The 23,049-nt window shown below is 33.5% G+C and overlaps 1 protein-coding gene across 1 annotated transcript in view; it reads left to right on the top strand.

Annotated features, from left to right (window-relative positions):
- Nucleotides 1-23,049, top strand: part of DCDC1 (doublecortin domain containing 1) — a 427,548-nt gene that overhangs the window by 70,986 nt on the left and 333,513 nt on the right. Inside the window, exons 8-9 of the mRNA XM_036891914.2 lie at nucleotides 1,395-1,488; nucleotides 22,035-22,201. Coding sequence (XP_036747809.2) covers nucleotides 1,395-1,488; nucleotides 22,035-22,201 — 261 coding nt within the window. The remainder of the gene's footprint in view (nucleotides 1-1,394; nucleotides 1,489-22,034; nucleotides 22,202-23,049) is intronic.

The raw sequence follows: 23,049 nt of genomic DNA, 5'->3' as shown, positions 1-23,049 counted from the left end.
AGAGCCTCAGTAAATTCAAAAAGATTGAAATTGTACCAACCAGCTTCTCAGATCACAAAGGTATGAAACTAGAATTAAATTTTACAAAGAAAACAAAAAGGCTCACAAACACATGGAGGCTTAACAACATGCTCCTAAATAACCAAGGATCAATGACCAAATTAAAACAGAGATCAAACAATATATGGAGACAAATGAAAACAGCAGCCTAATGCCCCAAATTCTGTGGAATGTAGTGAAGGCAGTTCTAAGAAAGTGTATAGCAATTCAGGCCTATTTAAAGAAGGAAGAACAATCCCAAACTAACAGTTTAAAATCACAATTATTGAAACTGGGAAAAGAAGAACAAATGAGGCCCAAAGTCAGTAGAAGGAGGTACATAATAAAGATCAGAGAAGAAATAAGTAAAATTGAGAAGAATAAAACAATAGAAAGAATTAATGAAACCAAGAGCTGGTTTTTTTGAAAAAATAAACAAAATAGATAAACCCCTAGCCAGACTTATCAAGAAAAAAAGGGAGTCTACACACATAAACAGAATCAGAAATGAGAAAGGAAAAATCACTATGGATACTACTGAAATACAAAGAATTATTAGAGAATACTGTAAAGAAGGGATAAAAGTGCACACATATGGAGGCTAGCTGGTATTAGCAATAGAAAGATGGTTCTTTTACTATATAATCATATAATGAACACTGTCCTTCAGTAGTAATTTCAGTTTGGATTTGGAAAGTATCATGTATTTTTAAATGAATATGGAGAGTTTTGTACTTGGGGGATCACTTCTGAAAACCTAATAAAACCTGCCTCAGGTTACTTAAACCCCTCTGTTGCTTTAATTTTTCTCACCATTCTCTTCAATGGATGTATGTTTAAGTCTTCCCTGTAGTTGGGAAGATGACTTTTACACCTTTACAAGGGCTACATCAAGAACAAGTCAAGACAATAAAATATTTAGAAAAAAACTTTAGCATATTAGAAACCATTAAAAGTGAAGTTCTTGACACTCAGCTCATGGAAGACCTTGAAATGTGCTTTATTAATTCCATTTTCAAATATCCTAGAGAATAGCTAGAATAATATAAAAAATCCTCTAGAGTTAAACCATTTATGAAATAGTGTGTAACCTACTTTTAAATATTTATGTTATTTTTTCTCTTTTTTATTAATATTTGTATTGTATATTTTTAAAGTATAATTGGAGTATAACAATTTTAAATGCCTTTTGTCATTTCATATATAACAAACATTTTATAGATCATCTAATTTTATTTTACCATATGATTTTTAATTATATCTATGTAGGATAATAAAGACTTTAAATGTGTATTCAATTTAACCAGAGCTTACTGTAATAAATTATTTATAGATTTTTTTTCCCCCTTGTGTAGGTTTTAGACACTTGCACAATGAGAATGAACCTAACTTCACCAGCCAGATATCTTTATGATTTGTATGGTAGGAAAATTAAAGATATTTCAAAAGGTAAGTGACAAAGATTTTATAAACTGTATGATAATATTTCAAAAGTCATTTACATAGTTTTGTTTTTACTTAATACATTTAAAAGGAAAATGAATATAATAAAATGGTTTAATTAGAACATGGATAAATATGTTCTGTTTCTACAAAGGGAAATCATGAAATGGCATTAAGGCTTTAGGAGTCTTTTACTCATCATGCTTTAGTCCATTTGAGCTACTATAACAAAAGTACCATAGACTGGGTGACTTGAACAATGTTTATTTTCATAGTTACGGAGTCTGAGAAGTCCAAGATAAAGGCCCTGGCAGATTCAGTGTCTTTGGGGGTTTGCTTCCTGTTCCATAGATAGCTGTCTTCTCACTGTGTCCTTACGTGGTAGAAGGGACAAGGGCACTCTATGGGGTCTCTTGTGTAAGGAAATTAATTCCATTCATAAGGGCTCCACCCTCATTAACTATCTAATCACCTCCAAGTACCATAGCAGTGGATATTAGATTTCATTCTATGAATTTTGGGGGAATACAAACATTCAGTGTATAGCACAACGTAACTTAGATTTTTTTTTTAATGTGTGGGGATTTTAAACTTAGTAAGCCATAACTTAATGAACAAAAGTAATTGATAAATTCTCATAATTTAACTATTTCTATGGTATACAGCTTTCAAAAGAGACAAATGAGAAAGTGTGCTACTGAGATAAAGATTTAAAAAATATTTTGGTTAATTTGTAGAGGTTTTTCAAAAGTTACAAAATCTGCTTTAAAACAAGTTTATTGTATGTTTTGTCAAAATATTTTCTCAAAATCTCCATCTGTATTTCTACAGGCACTGATTTGCCAGTCTCTGAAAGCAAAAATACCATGAATTCTACATTTGTCCTACTATTAAATTACCATTAGTAGTAGTTACTACTACTATTTTGTTGTCTTTTATTTTATTATTTTTTATTATATTTATTTATACTTAAAAATAACCATTAGTAGTAGTTACTATTATTTTGTTATATATGTTTACATATTTTATTATTTATTATATTATTTTATAATACACTGTATTTTTACTTTTACTTCTTAAAAAATTTACTTTTCATTACTTTAGTATTAATTACTATTACTTTAATAGTGCTATTGTTAACAGTATCAAATGTGCTACTGTTATGTTCTATCACTTCATCAAAACCTTAATTCTATATGTGTTAAGAGGGCCAAAATATTAAGTGGCATACCTTAACTGCAAGGCTAGGTCCAGACAACTAACTACAGTTGATTTTAGGATATGACTATACTGGATACTCCCATTTATTTCTAATATCTTTGCTTGTATTATATAAAAGCAAACTTTTCTGGGCTCTATCATCCTTGGTTAATACTACTTAGTGACCAATGTGATATTTTGATACTTATTGTTTAACCAAAATATTTTTAAAATCTCTACCTTAGCATACAGTAGCACACTTCCTTATTTGTCTTTTTTGAAAGTGATATACCATAGAAATCATCCTAATTATTTTTTGCTAAGGATTATATTATAGATGTGTGTTTAGAAGTAAATCTATTGTCTTGATCATTTTTAATGTTCATATTACATATAATTATTTTTTTCATTTTATTAGAAATTTCCATCAGATAATTTCAAAGCACTTACCCATTATCTAGAAGCATTAGATAGTTATTTACCTGGAAGACATGTAATACGGGGAATGCTTCCTTATGAGCATTTTTTGGGGGATGGGGATACTATGATTATCAAAGTTTATATCTTCTTTCTTACATTTTTTTGTCTGTTCCCTGATCACAGTGACTAATCATTTCCTTATAATCAATAATATTACATAATCACTCTTAACATGTATTAAATAAATAAATAAATAACACATTTTTGTAAGATCCTATCGCTTTGAGTGTATTTTCAGCTCACCTGGAATTAACAAAAATTGTACTTGAGTAAATTGCTAGAATGAAAGCTATAAGGAACTCTGGCTAAGATTAAAAATTTATATCAGAAAGTTTTTTTTTTTCCCCTTCCCAAATGTGGTATAACAGAATTACCAAAACCGAAAAGCTCTGACTCTGAAGTGCCATACTTCATGCATGCCGGAGGCATTCAGATTCATGCCTCATGCTTCATGTGTCCCAAAAGTGTGCTATTATCACATTTTAATGCATGCCTTGCCCTGGGTTTTTGCATACTTATAAAAGCTTATGCCAGCTGAAATTAGCCTAGGCAACTACTAACATGTGGAAGCATAACAAGTTCACTGGACTTAAAATACTTAAAGAAATTAATCCTGTTGAAGGAACTTCCAATCTGTAGCATCCTAGTCACTTAACATTAAGTTCTTGCATTTCTTTTTCCTTTGTTAGCATGATTTAGTGCATCAAATGATTTAAGTCCCTAAACTTTTATTTATCATAATTTTCTGGACTTCAGTTTGGGAGAGGTCACGTGTCCTGTGAAAGTTATCTTTTATTTGATGTATGACTTTTTTGTTTGCTCTATATCAGATGAGAAAAAGTCATTTAATAATGTCTAATAGTAAGATTACAGCAATTAGTCTTTATTTATAAGCACAGATTAGAAGAATACTAGTACCAAGGACTAGAAGTAACTCATACAAAAAATAAAAATTTTCTCCTATCTTTTGTTTCTTTTTTGGAATTAGATATACTTTCAAGTTTTTCTCCTATGTTGTGAGAAATGAGCATATTTGACATGACATTAAACTATTTATCAAGTCTGGTAATACTTTAAAAAACCCATAGGAGTTGCAAATTGCTTTGTTTTTAGATTTCTAAACCATAGAAGATTTTAACAAAGAAATTTATATTGTTACATGTGAAAAAGTTCTTCAGGTGTGGTTCCTATATAAACCAATTCTTTCTAAAGTAGAAGTGCACTACCCACTGTGTAAAGATGCCATATTACTATCTATGATCAACATGTATTATAGCATTTCTGCTAGAACATAATATACACATGAAATATACATTCTGCAAAATCATGCCTACCAAAATAACAGGGCTATGAGAAAAATAGGGTTAAGGAAAACTAAAATCTATGCACCTTTAAAACAAGAATACTAACTAAAATAGTAATATTTTTAGGAGATAATGTGAACAGCCTGGATAGGCATCATCAGAGTGCTGCTTGCGGTGATACTAGAACTGCACAGAGAGTTGAGTGTAAGACAGTGCAGATGAAAGTTGACCTTATGCTTGAGTCAGTGGGGCTTTCATTAAGGAAGGCACTGGAGGAAGCGAGACTCCATAGGGCATCACACAAGGCCACGGATGCACCTTTCTGGGAGGGGAACCCCAGTACAATGACCAACCTAAGGTCTTTTCTCTTTCTTGCCGAAGGATATAATTCTACTCCTGTTCTGTTGGCTTCCTTTCCCTAAGAAAAAACGTATTCACCCATCAAACGTCCTTATCATACTGACGGCCTTCACCCATTTACCGATCACATATGAGCTCTTTGTTGCTACAAGCACATAACAGGGCAAAACATATTAGATAGTGTCAGATTTTTGGGGGGGAGAGAGGGTTATAAACAAATAATACAAATTTTACTTAATTTTGTTAGTAATGTTAACCTATAAATTTAAGAAGGGATGATTACAACTTAAAGAGATGTAAAAATAGTTACAAAACACAAAAATAACTGTAAGCTTACTTTTTCTCCTTTTTTTATGTACTTTTGACTTATACTTAACTTTATTTTTTTACTTTGGTTGTTTATTTATTTATTTATTTTGGTATCATTAATATACAGTTACATGAGCAACATTGTGGTTACTAGATTCCCCCCATTATCAAGTCCCCACCACATACCCCATTATAGTCACTGTCTTTTCACATAGTAAGATGCTATAGAATCACTACTTGTCTTCTCTGTGCTATACTGCCTTCCCCGTGCCCCACCTACATTATGTGTGCTTTTCGTAATGTCCATTATTCCCCTTCTCCCTCCCTTCCAACCCACCTTTCCCTTTGGCAACTGTTAGTCCATTCTTGGGTTCTGTGGGTCTGCTGCTGTTTTGTTCCTTCAGTTTTTGCTTTGTTCTTATACTCCACAGATGAGTGAAATCATCTGATACTTGTCTTTCTCCGCCTGGCTTATTTCACTGAGCATAATACCCTCTACCTCCATCCATGTTGTTGCAAGTGGTAGGATTTGTTTTCTTATGGCTGAATAATATTCATTGTGTCTACGTACCACATCTTCTTTATCCATTTAGCTACCAATGGACATTTAGGTTGCTTCCATTTCTTAGCTATTGTAAATAGTGCTATGATAAACATAGGGGTGCATATGTCTTTTTGAGACTGGGAAACTGCATTCTTAGGGTAGATTCCTAGGAGTGGAATTCCTGGGTCAAATGGTATTTCTATTTTGAGTTTTTGAGGAACTTCCATACTGCTTTCCACAATGGTTGATCTAATTTACATTCCCACCAGCAGTGTAGGAGAGTTCCCCTTTCTCTACATCCTCACCAACATTTGTTGTTGTTTGTCTTTTGGATGGTGGCCATCCTTAGATAGTGTCAGTTGGATGGAGTTGTTTAATAACAATCTTATTCCCACTAACATTCCTCAACATTTTGTTCTGTTAACTTCTTTGGCATAATTATTACATTATATTGAATCAGAGGAGTCTGTCTCACTCTTGAGGAAAAAGATCATCAGCCTCTTAGGACCTCTGTGAAGCTACTATTTCAATATCCAAACCCTGCATCTTTGTGGATCCTTCCAGATCATAGTAGGTAGTATGAAATTTACCCTAAAAGATTCTGAAATAAGTTAGATTAGCACATTAATAAACTGGTTCCAAGGTCTATGAAACACTGAATGTTCACTTCTTATTCCATTTTCCCCTCCAAATTATGCCCACCAACAATGTCCAAAATATCTATATAGTCTCTGACAAGTTTTTCAGAGATTCCAGAAGTCAAATAACAGGGCTAACATATTTCAATTCTGAAATTTCAATAACACACTCTGAATTTAAATGACAACTCTTGGCCATTATCAAATTTTTGTGAAGAAATTAAAAATCCAAGATTTTTATGTCTACACAGAAAATTTTTGTCTACACCAAAATCAAATAATCTTACCTTTGTGAGTTAAAATCTGATAAAAGTTCAAACTCCTTAAGTTAAAATTCAAAGAAATTGAAGTCCTTCCTGATCTTCACTCTTCCCAGCATCAGCCAGTCAGATTCTGCACACCTGGTTTGAGCTGGAATTCCTCTAGCAGCTACTGTCTGGGCTCCTGCAGTGGTGTCATCCCTGAGGATCTCAGAAGTTGAATTGGATATACACCAAATTTCTTATGTGCCCTACCTTCAGTTGAATAGAAAAATGATCACAAAATTACCCCACATCCAGCACATTCAGAACAGAAGCCAATCCCTAGTTTCTAATGTGGGCATTACAAACAAAGCAGTTTCCAGGACCCTATGTTTGGCATGATCCAGACCCACATGCTTGTTGTCAAAGGCCATTGCAGAGAATAACTGAAGGAAGGTAAGAAGAACATTTTTCATGTCAGTCTTTCCAAGATGCCAGTTGATTTACAATATTGATTAGGGGCTACAACCTATGACATAACTTGTTGGGAAGCAGTCTCCCATCAAAGTGTTAATTATAATATTATATATGTATAATATTTTGAGGGACAAATTAACCAGTGCACACTGTGTCCTCTCTCAAAGAAGCTGCATAAAGTGTTTGTTAAGTGCTCTGATTTTGGAGCCAGAGTTCAAATCCAGTTATGCTGCTTGTATGATGGTTATTTAGTTTCTCTGAGAGTCTGTTTCCTCATCTGACAAATAAGGATTATAGTAATTTCCTTAATAGGTTGTACTAAGGATCAAAAGAATTACCATACAGTCCTTAGAACAAGTGTCCGACACCTGATAAGCATTGGATAGCATTTTCTTCATTATCGCTGTTATTATTATTCTTAAAGAGGGTACGGGGAGTGTTGCATTCTTGCAACATTTGGAAATTTATGTTGGTAACAGCCCCAGTCTTAGAATCATGTTTGAGGTACAGTTATTTACCTTTGTAGAGTATTCTAAACATCTTAATATTCTTTTCACTTTGAGTCCCATGTTTCTGGACCCTGGGCTGAACAGAGGGTGGGTCCTACCTGGTAGCATAGCATCCACCTTGCCTTGGGAGGAGTAATTTCTATCTGGGTCACAGAGGCTGCTGTAGTAGCTTCTGGCTTTGGAATTGTTTAAGCCTAAGAAACCTACTTCATGGGCACAGCTTCCCCTTCATACCCACATCGGTTCCAGTTGGAGAGTAACTTTCAGTGGATTTCTGAATTGAAGTAGCTGTTTATATTTCTGAAGCTCACATTCTTAGATGACCAGTAAGGACCAACACTACTGCCATCTCCTTCAGCCTTTGAATTCTCCTGGTCTTGAGATAACATTTCTGTCCTCTTTTTCTACAGCGTTTAGGATTTGCCTCTGGGGCTTGCCTTTAATGCCTTTGTTGCTTTCAGAAAAGTTCCCTTCTTTAATAGGGTTGAAGATGTATTGTTTGCTGCAGTTGAGTTTTTCCTTTTTTTTTTACTTTCCTTTTGCTTTCTGGTCCATATTTGTGTGTGTGTTTTTGACGTATTCCTCTAGATATTTTTTCTTGCAGGGTTTCTCATAGTGAGAGATACGAAGTCAATAAATTACAAGTTTGTCAATAGCATTTGTTTAAACCAGTCTTATCCATTTTCACCTCCCTGAATTAAAGAATCTTACCCAGGTGTCTTTTCCCATAGCCTAACATCTAATTTAGATATGGACTCCTTGATCTATTATTGTTCTGCCTGGATTTCCTGTAATATAATTCATCTTGCTTTGCTTTTTCTTAATCAGAGGCCCATAAATTTTTGGAGTTCACTAAGTACTTTTCTTAGCATTTTACATCAGTCTTCCTAGTATTCCCTTCTCAGATTTGTTCACATGTTATGTACACTCTTTGTATAACTGTTCCATCCTCAAAAGAGATTCCTTAATTGCTCTTACTATTAATTTATCTGTAACATAAAAACTGCCTATTCATAGTATTCAAGGTTTCTGCTACCTCTGGGGGATTGTTCTGAGTCAGCTCTCCGAGATCTTTATTCCTCTATTAGGTTTCACTGGGTCCTAGTTACTGTTCCTGATTTTGTAGCAATTAAAACATTTTTCCTTTTTATAATACTCTTTTTAAGAGTAGTTAGGTTTGGATGTACCTCCTATACCTTCATACCTGGCCTTCAGAGTCTCAGTTTCTCTTTTTCATATTTGTCAAATGTGTATGTTCAGAGCAGATGTTTACCCTTATTCTAAGGAGATCTCTCTCTTCCACAAGCTAAGTAAGCCTGTCTTCTTTTATTTGTTTTCATGGATACACTGCTTTATTCTATTCATAAAATTGAAGCATATTTTAAAAACACCTTACTTTCTCCTTGATTCCTTTAGCAAGTCTGATTCCTAGATTTGTGATACTTTTTTCAAGTTGTATCTCTACCTTAACCAAAGAAGATGCAGTTTTTTAATAATAAATCAACCACCTTTCTGTAAGTGAAGCCAAAGTTTGGGTTTCTGAAATAAAGAGCCATGGTCAAAATTTATGTGATAAATAAACTTAGAGCCAACTTGGTTTGGTGGAGTTTACTTTAAAAGCTTGTGGACAAGCCACACGAATCTAAGGTTAGCTCCTCCACAGCTCCTTTTTGACCCAGAATACAGTTTAAAGTAACATAGTGAAGAATAGAATTTGAGGCAAATGATTTACTGCTGTCTGTCTAGGCCTGGTTCTAACAGTTTAAAGATATAACCTCACTGTAGCACATGTAAAACTCAACTGCCACTGTCCTGAACTGCAGATTTACCCACAAAACACAGAAAAGCAGTAACTGTTGTTCCATCTTCCAGTGCCTAAATGATCTAACTCCAATCTCAGAGCTGCCTGCAGTATCAGGTGAAGTTCACTGCACTGTTTAAGTATAAGCACCAGCAGCCTGCCCAGTAAGGCAGGCATGACCAGCTAGGTGTGTTAAGGAATCCAGTATTCTAGGCCCCTCCTCAGTGTACTGAAGTCCTTGCCCACACCCTCTCCACCTCACCCCACTCCTTTCCCCAGTCTGGCATTTTCTGAAGGTCAAGGCTATTGGAAAATAACCCCAGATGCATTTAGTCGCTATGACCCATCAAGCTCAAAATTCTACATAGCCCTTGCTTATTATAAAATTTCAGGCCAACCTCCCTATTCTCAGTGTGTACAGGCCTTTCAGTAAAAACACAACTACAAAATGATCAATTCAACTACATCATGCAATATAAGCTGCCAGACAGTACTGTTAAAACTCAAGCAAACAAACAAAAAACAAAATAGTCCTTTCATATTAAAGGTCCCTCAAAGCATAAAGCCACCGAATCAAGTCCTTTTCATAAGCCTCAATATTTTTGTGTTATTTTTTTACCAAAATTACTTCTTATGTATATTTCAGGGTTCTTGACTGACTTGGTCCTGTAAGTATAGAACTTTCCTGGAGTTTTTGAGACATTCTGGCAAATTATTGAACCCAAGAGGGTAATAATAGGAACTCCAGAATTTGTAGGCAGCTGGTCAGAAATGAGGGCAGTTGTGAAGAACCATACCCTTAACCTTGAGTTTGGTAAACTCCTTGCATTGGAGGACTGATACTTTCCAATTTCAAAACTTAATTCAGGTAAAGCTACTGAAATTAAAATAGTGTGGTGCAGGCATAGGCTGATACATACAGACCAATGGTATAGAATTAAGAGTGCAGAAATAAACCAATACAACTGTGGCCAGTTGGCTTTTGACAAGAGTGCTAATACCATTCAGTGGGAAATGAATACTCTCTTCAACAAGTGGCATTGGCAAAACTGGATATCCACATGCAAAAGATTGATGTTGGTAACTTACCTCACACCATATACAAAATTAGCTCAAAAAGAATTGGTAATCCTAACTATGAAAGCTAAAGCACAAAAGGCTTCCAAGAAGACATAGGAGCAAATCTTCATGACCTTAGATCTGGCAATGGATTCTTAGCTATGACACCAAAAGTCTGAGTAAAAAAAGAAAAAAATAGTCAAATTGGACTTCATCAAATTAAGAAAAAGTTGTGTGTCAAAGGACATTACCAAGAAAATGAAAAGACAATCTACAGAATGGGAGAAAATATTTGTAAATCATGTATCTGATAAAGGTTTGAAATCAAGAATCTATAAAGAACTCTTAGACTCAACAACAAAAAGGACAAACAATCTAATTAAAAATGGGCAAAGGTCATAATGGACATTTCTCCAAAGAAGATATACAAATAGCCAACTATATCAGCATCCTTAGTCATTAGGGAAATGCAAATCAAAACCACAGTACCACTTCACACATACTAGGGATGACTATAAAATAAAAATCACACACACAGACAAAATGGAAAATAAAAAGTGTTAGTGAAGTTGTGGAGAAATTGGAACTCTCAGACTTCGCTTATGGGAGTATAAAATTGTGCAGCCACTTTGGAAAACAATTTGGTAGTTCCTTCAAAAGGTACACATAGAATTACCATATAGACTTACAATTCAACCCCTAGATATATACACCAAAAGAACTGAAAATAAATAATCAAACAAGTACATGTTGCATACATGTTTATAGCATTATAGATAAAGGTGAGAATCAAAAGTCCATGAAAGGATGAATGTAGAAATCCATTATGATATATGCATACAATGGAATATTTTTCAGCCATAAAAAGGAATGGCATACTGATAATGCAACAACATGGATGAACCTTGAAAACATTATGCTAAAAAAAGCCAGATACAAAGGGCACCATACTGTATGATTCCATTTATATGAAACACCCAGAATAGATAAATCCATAGAGGCAGAATGTGGATTGATGTGTATCAGGGCCTGTTGGAAGAGGAAGGTAGAGAAAAATTTCTTAAAGTGTAAGCAGTTTTGCTTTGGAATGATGGAAATCTTTTGGAACTAGATAGAGGTGGTGGTTGCATATTTCAAATGTACTAAATGTCACTGATTTCTTCACTTCAAATGGTTGGGTTTATGTTATATGAATTTCACTTCAATAAATTATTTTTTTAAAAGACAAGTGGAGCAGAACTGATTTACCCCAGATACCTCAGCCAAGGTCATTCTAGATCAGCTGGCAGCCAGTTGATTTCAAGACACGTGAACAAGCCCAGCCAAGCCCAGCAGAACCACCCAGAAGATTCATGAACTAAATAAATACTTACTGTTTATGCCTGTGAGTTTTGAAGTGATTTGTTATGCAGCATTTTTTGGCAATAGATACCAAACATAGTCAGCTATTTCTACTTCACAAATATTATCACATTCTCTTTATTCACTGGTTAGATGACTAAATTGTATTCCTACTTCTAATCCTTATGTTATCAAAATATGAAATATCTTGTAATTTTTTTCAAAACTTTATGTATCAGGACAGTCGTCACACTCTGTAAAGAACCTACCTATCCAGCACAAATCAACTGCATCTCACAACTCCCCAAAACGTACCTTTTGTTATAGCTAGATCTGTCCCTTCAATATCCAAGATGGGACAGCTTCCTTACCTTTTGTTATTAATAGTTTCAATTAATAGTTGTTAAGCATAATCTGAAGTATAGTAAGTGATGAAAAATACTTTTCTTGAATGAATGAATTATAATTCAAATAAATTCTTTGTTGAATTAAATTTGCAACAAGTTACCTACTATTAACTAATATTTGATGGTAATTACCACTGATGTCACTTAATGATTCACTACCCACTCTAAGTAGCACTTTGCTAGATTCCATAGAACTTTAAAAGCTTGAAGACTTTCATTTATTTGCTGCATAATGCAGTATAAAAACAAATGATAATGACTATATTTTTTGATATCTACTTCAGAATAGTGTTATTGATTGATTTACTTTGGATCTCAGCATCAGAAGTATCTTCAGTCATCACCAAAATCTTACTCTCTCATGAATCCCCTCTAATTCATCTCCAACAAATGTCTATCCCATCATTACTTGTTTCGTTTCTGACAGCTATAGTTTTCTTTTTTAAAAAAATCACCTTATAGCTGACTGAACTCTAGTCTTTTAAACATTTATCTTTGATTTTGATTTTACCTTCTGGACTTACATAATACAAACTAATTCCTAGTGTATGACTGCCTTTCAAATATTTGAACATGTCTGATTTAAGTCTTTTTCAGCTTTAATATCCCTAGTCTCTCCAACTATTTCTCTGGCCTCTCACTATCATGGTCACTCTTCTCTATTATGACTAGTTTTTTTTTGTATTCCTTTTAGTAGGACCTCACATATATAATTTTCCAGGTCAATCAATGACAAGTAAAGCAGCCTCACTGCTTCTTTATTTTTCAGGTAGTTATATAATCTACAATTGCATTATTATTTCTATTAGATATATCATACCATTGACCTAAATTGAACTTAAAGTCAGCTAAAGCCCCCAAGTTTTCCTTAAAATTTATTTTTAAGCTACTTCTTCCTTATCTTGTACTTCTACTGCTGATTTTTTAGATATGTAAACAGAATTTTGTACATTGATTCCTACTGTATTTCTACTTATGAGATTTTTATGTAGTAGTTTAACCTTGCAAGATCTTTCAGATATTTAATCTGTTACTCAGGGATTAACAATTTCCCCAATCTTTGTTTTTACTTGTAAATTTCGTATGAATACCAACTTTACTGCTGTCCAAGTTATTGCTTACAATTGTGACAGCTACTATATACAGGCTGCTGTATATACTGTAGGAATATAGGTATAGGTATTCATGACTAAGAAATGTTAACTAAGCCATCAGTAGCAACAGAAATCTTTAGCATGCTAATAAAGTCCCTGCTTCAGATTTATAGATATGGCTATTCATTTAGTTATGATTTCAAGCTCACCTATCTCCAATTTAGATAGAAGTCTTCTAATTGCATCATTGTAGTAACACTATTTTAAAAAGTAATTTTAGTCTTGCTTATATGCAAGTGTTAGAAATATCAAACCTCTTGTAGGTAATTTCCCCATCCCATTAGTCTCCCTTTCTGCTCATTAAATATTTAATATATTAATTCCCCCCATATTTCTAATGATTATTATTTATTTTTCTAAGATTTCACAAACCATTCATTTTATAATCTGTTTTAGAACTTTTGGGGAATTAAAATCAAATGTATGGATAAAACATCTTTAAATTAAGTACATCGCCTCTCTTTAGTCCTTTGATCCCTTTCCCATTTACCTTTTATTTCTCAAATGTTGTGAACTGTGACAATTTAGGTCTCTTGCTGAAGAGGGATGCCAAGGGCTGGTGGTCATTATCACACCTTAAATCACTCTAGGGTGCTTGGAATACACAAAGGCAGCCAGTTAAGAGCCCTTTTATTTAGGAAAGATGCTGCTCAGAGGTTTTCAGGCCTTCACTGAGACAGTGCTCCTATGACTTTACTTTGGTTCCAAGTTTCCTTAGACAACAGCCTTCAGTGTCTTCTAGTGACTGCCAGGCATCAGACCTGGGCTATTCTTGTTGCTTGGACAAAAACAGAAAGTACTAATTAGTCACTGATTTATATTTCTACTACTGACCTATAGAGAATATTAAGAATTTTATTAAGCCTTGATTAAAAAGTAAGCTTTTTTTTTTTGGTGGCAGTTGAAGAACTCCCATTATAATTGGATCACTGTCATCTTTTATTAAATATGTGAATGCAGAATTGTGTGATATGAACATTCACAAAGCAGTCTAATCTGCTCATAGACTCTGATATCTGTCAGAAATTCCCTTTTGAAGTCTTTACAACATAGACTTGCCTTTATATTCATGAAGATGTGATCATCACTCCTAGGTTCTGTTGGGCTAAACTTGCTTCATTATGTAATTTTTTAACCAAGTCCTTGTTCTTTACCTCTTCTCCTTGAGTTTGTCTTTCTAGCTTCTGGTTTTTATATTTCTCAGTCTTTGAACTCTAGCACCAAAAATCTTACTCCGACTCTAATTACTTGTGCATGATACTAGAAGTTCATTATAAAAGGCATTATAATAGGTATAATCGTCAATGAAAACAAATAGCCTAATTATTACTACCTGTTTTAAAACAAATTTTTACATAGCTCTCCACATAATAGAACATGACTCAGCAGAGTCTTTATTTTTCTTCCTGAGAATTTTTAGAAGAGAGATGCCATAGTAGACAAATTATGTAGAATGCTAAATATAGAAGATTCTATTCCTATGAAACAAACATGGGAGAAATAAATGTCAAAAGGACTCTTCCGTTGTAATTGCTAAAACTACTGAGACTTTTTAGTTGATCGCATTTAAAATATACATTTTACATATATATCTGTGTGTGTGTGTGTGTGTGTATCTTACATCCTAAATAAATATTTAGTGAGTAATGTATTGACTTAGCATTTGCATCCAAGGAAACCAAAACAGCTTTATCCACATTATCTGACTCCTAGTTCCCACTGAATTAGGTTATGTGTGTGTGCCAGGTATTATTATTATTTCTGTTTTTGGGACTGAAAAAAAAAAGAAACAAAGAGGAAGAAGAAAGAAAAGGATCCAGCTACATTTTTAAAATTTATATTAATTGTGACTTTACAATGTAACAGTAGAATTTTGAGACAGTTTACAATTTGCTTTTGAGTGTTTTACATGTGTTTACTTATATATGTAAATGATTTGTATATTTTTGTTCCTAAAGTTTTACTGTGTTTTCTATTATGCATTTTCCTACTGGGTCAAAAGTTAATTGGTACCTCAGTTAACACTATTTGGGAAAAGTTTTCTGAATAGTAATAAAAATTAAAAATAATATTGTAAAAAGATTAAGTTATTACTGATATCTGATTATATAATGACACTTTTAAAGACTCCTACTTCAAATTTTTATTGGTTTTGTTAAGTTCCACACATTATACTTTCTAAAACAAATTCTAAGATAATACTTTTAAGTTTTTGTACAGAGCTTTAAAGTTCACAAAAGAGGTCATATATATTCAATTATGTGTTGGTATAGACCATATCCACACAAAAGTAGATTAAATATAGTTAATTCTCAACATTTCTTTAGGTAACTTTAAAGTTGTACATATATCAATTCAATTATTTTATGTTATTACTAAATATAAAATATTTTAGATGCCCAAGAAACTGAGTTCACAAAATGCTTGTATTTTCAAAGACACACACTATTGTTTTTGTTGAGGGGAAAGGCAGGGCTTAGACAATAGAATCCCAGCTATTTCTACTTGTATAAATCAAGTTATTTAAATAAATGAATTGTGTATGCTGACCTGTTCTACCAATGTGCTACTGGGGGTGTATAAAAAAAAGATGTGCATGGTGGTGGAAGGAGACAGAGGCATAAAGCGTATTGGAAAACTACCAAATGTCCCCTGCAAATGGGCCCTATTCAGAATCAGTAAGCGTATGATGAGTGAAGTGGTTTTGAATATCGCCTTTAGATTCCATGCTGTTACAAGGCCAGCCCTGAACATGGCAACTCTTATTTCCACACACAGTACCTCTTCACTCTCAATTTAACCCCAAAATCTGATGAACCCATTACTCCATACTTGATTTCATGGAACAAGGAGTAGATATAGTTACAAATGATCAATCACAAGCCGTGAACCAAAGCAGCAAGGCATTAACAATTCACACCATTTCGGTCCACTTGCTCAAGCAGAAGATGTGCCAGCATATTTAATGCACAGCTACTTCGTTCAGTTTAAGAAAAGATATGACTCAGGCTGCATTTTCAAAGGGAGAAGACTTCCTAAGATTTAATACTTCCTAAGGCCCAATGTCAAATGTTCACCCACATATCAGCAATTAAAATAACCAGGTGTTCTGTAAAGGTCACAATGTCCAAATTAAACTTTACTCAGGTAAAAACAATATAACCTATGAAATTCTTCCCTCCAGTGCATCTCTGTTCTGTTTGATCTTATCATACAAATCAATGTTTCTTACAGCAGTACTAGAACACTGTAGACCCCACAGGCAATATGCCGTCAGTTTAATTGGATCACTGAAAAACTAAAGCAGCTGTGAAAGATTGCTCTAAGTATAGCAGTCGTGTGCTTATCATTTTGTTCAGTGGAGGAAAAATCCAAATTTGGGTAGGCATTGGTATTTAAGTAAACGACTGCTAGATCTTTTCTCATAAGTATCTTACAGACAATAACATTTGACAGATAGCATGTAAACAAAAGCACACAGCAGCTGTTAGTTTAGGCTTGTTTGAATAAAAATATACTGATATGAACCAAGTCACATTAGATGCCCCCCATCATTCAATCTTCCCGGCTGACCATGCTTTTGAGTGGCATCTGTCTTTGGTCGCTCTCTGACCAAGATTTTTCCCAAGTATTACCTAAAGTTGGATAAAGAGCATTAAAACACACACGTACCTTGGCACTAGTTCAAACTTCCTCCAGGCATACTTCCTAGATGGGAAGCAGTCAAATCTTAGTATCCTTTAAAACTCACTTTGTTTCATCCAAAAGAGTCTTTCTAAACAACTTCATTTTAAAAAAGAAATTCGAACTGAATTTATGGGAAATTGCCAAATGATGTCCTGCTACCAATAACAGTACTTTTTGAGACTGCGATCTGAAACTTGCTGCCAAAGAGCATATAGAAGTTTCTTTTTTTCCCCCTATCATTTCATATACTCTTGACTAACATGTGAAAATTATGATGTTATGTAAATTGTGATTTGGAATTCTTAATTGGTATGGATTTTAATTTTTCATTGGAAGCAGATTATTAAAGCCTTTGATTATTTCTAGTGCTTTATGAAAATATATTAATTTTAAAAATCCTCTTTTTAGCTTTCCATAGTAGATTTTCAAATCTAGTATATGAAGTGTCTTTTTTAATGTAAGATGTTCCTTTTGGTATACAACTTGACAGAAAATTCCAATCGACATCTACCTGGTAAGTTCTATTAGCATTGGGGTTTCTCTTTAGAGGCATTTTTGGCTCCTTGTCAAAAGTCCTTGTACTGCTCCCATCATGAATCCAAATAAGTTCAAGTTTCTTATCAATGATGAAATGGTTTTAATATAAGATCCTCTTAAAGGCTGAACAGTTAATTTTCTTTTGACTAGCATTTGAACTCATTATGTTTGGAATTATCAGAGGAAATTACCTTTATTATTTAATATAGCGATTTTGATCTTAATTTAATATTATTGCTGTGTTACTTAAGTTTTATGGTGTGCTTTTTCCTATGATTTATGACAAGAAAGAGTAAGGCACATAAGGATTTTCCAAGACATATTAAATACCCACCTCTGACCTTCTCCTGTCTACTTAATGTTTCATTGCCAAATTGTACTGTTTTCTTTTTGTATTTATTTTCCTCCTTAGTCTGCAAGATAATTTTATAAAGAAAATTAAACAATTATACATACCCTAAATGTGCTTCAGAATTCTGGTATATTCATATTTATTTATCAATTTTTGATCAAATTTTCATTGATTCATGGAAAATTACAGATTCTAAGTGATTGTGTATAGTTGGACTCATGGCCCTAAAACTACCTAAAGGACTGTCTACAGTATATCCAAAAGTACTATTTATTCATCCAGTAGACATTTATTGAGCACCAAAATACACCATGCTCTCAAACCCCAAAGGATTTGTGATTTACTGGAGGATAGAAATGGGAGTAGAAAAGATAAGGAGTAATACAAATCAATAAGGGAAAATAAAAGTTATGAGCAATGCTCTGGAACACATAGAGGAGGGAACAATTAATTCTGCCTAAATAACTTGGGATATCTTGCCTGAGAAAGCATTTGATATGAGGGTTGGAGGATAAGAATGTATTAACAGGTAGAAAAAAGGGGGAAGAGGTGCAAGAGAAATGAAACAGCATGAGTAAGCAAAATACCAGTTAATACTTGTGAAATTAATATAGCTACTATTTTAAATCCTATGGTGTATTTACCCATGATGCTCAATGCTAATGAAGTTACTCCTTTTGGTCACATCATCTATTTACCCAACGTTCTTAGTCTTGACTTAAAACCCATTGATACTATTGAATTAATTTCAATTTGCCCTACAGTCATAACTTGAGAATAAACAAAATGAATAAAAAGCTATCATCACATAACTTCACCTTTTCAGTGGTGGAAATGATCCCAATGGAATGATCACATTTGACTGATCTATGCATATTGGTAAGTTTAGGGAATGATTAATTTCCAAATCACTTATATAATAAAAATGTTGAGGGCCCACTTAATGAAAATATCAAAATTATAGAAAAGCAAAGTCTTGTTGCAATCACATAAATAGGAGCAAATAGGTAGAACACATGTCATAAAGGCCTTAATCATAAGAAGAAATGCTGTGTGCAGCTATGCACACGAATATTAAAGGAATATAGATAACGGGAGCCACTAACCTTCTTGAATGAGACAATATTTCTGAAGAGCAGTTTGAATGAGAAACTCATGGTTTACACAAGAAGTAATATCTCAGAGTTTATTCATTGGGAAAAGACATATTTTTTTTCACTGACTGTCTGTCATGGGCTTTGCTATCTCATAGCAACACCTAGGTTTATGTTCTCTTCAAGGTTGAAAAGTTATTTTTTCTAAATCATTGCCCTTGTTTCTTGCACATCTTTATGAAATAGTTTTTAGCAGAACAAAGTTTTGCTTCAGGAAGAGAGAAAAGGAGAACTCTACATAAAAGTGAGAAAGCCGTTGATTAGAACATGTGTGAGTCTTCTTGAGTATAGAATATTATGAATATCAATTAAATGCTTACAAAATAATGTACACACATGTTAAAATGTATGGCTGAGGTTGGAAAGTCAACTTACTTGGTTTTTTTTAATCAATTATTTTATTTTAGAACTATCATTTTTACACCAAGGCTTTTATTTTTTAATGGAGAGTTCTTTAATTCTGATTAATAAAATTAAGTTTTTCAATATATTAGGCTATTTATACTTCCTTTCTAAGTACTTAGGGGTATCATTTTCTTGTTTTCTGTAGTTTCCTAGTTAGTGGAAACATTGTTTGTTCTTGGAGTGTGCTTTGTCTTCCTTTTTAAGAAGATCATCAAAGTTACTAGTTTGCAGCTTCCAAAAAGAAAGAGCCTTCTAATCCCTAGTTCAGAGGCTAACCTTTATTAGCGCTCTTGTGGTTATAATGAGGACCCTGCTTCCAGCAGGGAGATTCTGGAATACTGAACAGATTATTCAACAAGTTCAGAGCAGATTCTGAAGTCCCTTATAAAACCTGCTTGTGAATACTGCTTTCTTTGCTTTGCTGTTTCTGGTTTCCATAGTATTCCTAATTACATAAATCATTTGGAGCCTGGGAGCTATTTTCCATCCTGTATCAATTCTGACATTGCTTACATTCTGATATAATTCATATTTTTTCTCCTAAATTGTATTTTCTGTCCATAAATTCTTATGGAGGGTACAAACTCTGAAAAAAGTAGAGTTTTGTGTTAGAAGGTCTATTAAATTCTTCTTTGGAGCCCTTGGACGGACATGAAGAATTCAAAAGTTATTTTGACAAGCATTGATGAGTAAGGACATAAGACTGGAGAATCTGACAAAATGTTCTCAGGTTTACATACAAGATTAAATTCCAGGATGTAAATCATTCAAGTTTATTACCTACATCTCAATTGACTTAAATTTATTTCAATTTAACAGCTATTTATGTAATGCCGTTTCGTGTTCAAAACCTATATGAGGTTCAATGTATGTTCAATAAATTTTCAATTAAAAGTTACAAAGTAAAATCCTATACATACTAATACATGAATGTTGTTAACTGAAATTGCTAATGATTCTTAAGCTAGGTTTCTTTAGGAACAGTTATAATCAAGATTGATTTATATTATATATTTTCTTAAAGATTGAAGTTATAATTCTGAAAATAAATTTATTTATTTTAGTTCCTTTTAAAATATCCATATCTTATAGTTTTTAAAAGTTTGAGATATTTGTTATGATAAAATTTATAGAGAAAAGCAATTGGTCCAGGAATTTAAAAATGGCTTTATATGTGAATTTTAGGAATTAATTTCTCAGGCTGGGTGAGTGAATTTCATGCATACATCTAATGATACCTAAATAGTCATTGGATCATAATTTCCTCTTAACCTTATTTATAGCAGTCTTAGGAAATGTTAAGTTCTATTTCCAACATTCTCCATGCTGTCAAATATATTAGAAAAAATATAAATTGTGCTGTGGTGGAGAGTTGCAAAACTTAGTGCATAAAACGCATAACTTTTTTACTGAGCAATATTCAACAGAGGACCAGTAGCAAACCATTTGCATAACTCAGCTGCTCAGCAGCTCAGCTGTACCTAATTGTAATTCAATTTCCAGATTGCTATGCTAGGCCTCTCTGCATAAAATATGCAACATATAACATAACCAATGGCACAGACCTATTATTATTATTTTTTTTGCTGGTCATCTATTTAATTTCCTTTCTAGTAGAAGTATGTGTCAGAATAAGGAAGCCAAGCCATATAGTTATTTTGTATGTTTATGTTTTGTCACATGTATATACTTAAATAAAGACTGACTTAAAAAAATCCTTTCATTTTTCTAGTTTTCAAATTGAGTCTAAGATTGTTTTTAAAAACTTCTTTATTTTTGTCATTTCAGAGGGAAATCAAATCTTGAAAATTGTTAGCTAGCTGCCATATTATTTGACTATTTTACACTAGAAAGACTTTATAAGCTAATCATGTGAAAAGTGTATAAACATGTCTGTCAAGTCCATATGGATGTTGCAATACAGGCCCACAAGTAAATATCTTCTTTCTGTTACAAAATGCATACTAGAATAGCATTCCTAAATCTTTAGCTAGCTTATATCCCAGAAACTTAATAAGTATGGTAAAATGTTTGCTTAAGATTCCACCCCCCACCCCTTATTTTTAAACAGCCTTGCAACCCGTTTTATGGGTTATTTAAGCAATGGCAGTGAAAAAACTTGAATAGGATGGTTTATAAAGGTGTGGATTATGTTTGATGAATAATTTCCAGATGTGATGTTTTAGGTATATAAATTCCTCTACAGGAAGCTCTATACAGAAACAACATGAATCTTACAATTTTATCAGGACAATGCAAGTAGATTTCAGCAAGGTTGGTTCCAACTCATCTGTGATAAATGAGAAGATAAGGCAATCAGTGCACACCATGACACTCTGTGCAGCTAGTTAGGCACACTTCAGAACTATTCAGGTGTGCTCACAAAGCTTATGAGTCTTGCATGGGGGGTGTCTCAATATAAATACATCCTTCATGGTGGCCACTAGTTATGCAGGAATTGCCTCTCTAAGACTTAACCCAGGTCAGATATAAATAATAGATGTTAAGAGTTAGCTCTGGTATTGGGGCTGTGTTCAGTCAGTGTATTTCAGTTGGGTCAAAAGAATTTATTTCCCTTATTTTCTCGCACAGTTCCTCTGCTTGAAAAATGCCAGCAAAATTCCATCACACCTTTGCGGGGACCAGTTTGGGTCTCTAAGGGAGAAGGTTTCAGCCCCTCAGGAGCTAAGATGTACATCCAAGGAGTTCTTTTGGCCTTGTATCAGCGACTAAAGTCTGCAAAAAAATATTGTAAACAGGTGAGTCATCCCTCTTTAAAAACTGCCTTATTATGTGTTTTAAAATGTCTTGGTTGTAGAGAAGCAATGATTGGCATTGTGTCATAAAAGAGCTGTGACATGTATTTTGTGAGCTCAGTGCCCGTTAGGGAGCCAAGATGCTTCTTCTGTAATCTCAAAGCCAACAATAATGGGGCTAATTGTATCTGTCTTTTGGTGTGGGATGTCATATGTCTCATCTTTTCTTGCTGCATACTGTGCGTAGTGAAGGCAACTCCTTATGTGGAAATTCTTTAGACAGTTACTTTAAATAAGAAAATGAATAGCTCCTAAGACATTTGAGGGTTTAAGTGTTCATCCTTCTATTTTTTTTTTTCAGGATGAGATCAGAATTGCTATTGTAGAAGTTGGGCAAAAAATATAACCTATAGTATTCAGGAAATGAAATTGTAAATTAATTTCATGTCAATAGTAGCCTACTTCATTTGTGCTTATTCAACTTGTATGTTTCAGGACCTGAAAGTCTTAAAAATAGAATTAATGTATTTGAATTAGATTAAACTAGAGTTTGTCCTCTAATATCTAAGTATCCATTCCATAATTGTGAGTGTGTATATATGTGTATGTGTAAAGATTTTGATATTTTTATAACTACTTACAAGGACTTTGATTTATCTTAAAGTCGAATTCAAATTATAAAGCAGAATAATTGTTGCCATTTATAAAGTAAAAATGGAATTGCAACATTTTTAGGATCCTCTTTGCACTTGGTCCAAAGAAGTTAGATATACATTTTACTACATTAAATAAGGGCTAGGTTTAACATTTCTAACGGAGAAATTCCAGTGTAGAACTGGCCTCATTATCTC

Source organism: Manis pentadactyla, chromosome 9 (assembly GCF_030020395.1).
Source record: "Manis pentadactyla isolate mManPen7 chromosome 9, mManPen7.hap1, whole genome shotgun sequence".
NCBI classification, from domain to species: Eukaryota; Metazoa; Chordata; class Mammalia; order Pholidota; family Manidae; genus Manis; species Manis pentadactyla.
The sequence above is the reverse complement of the archived record's forward strand: the minus strand, read 5'-3'. Positions and strand labels throughout refer to the sequence as shown.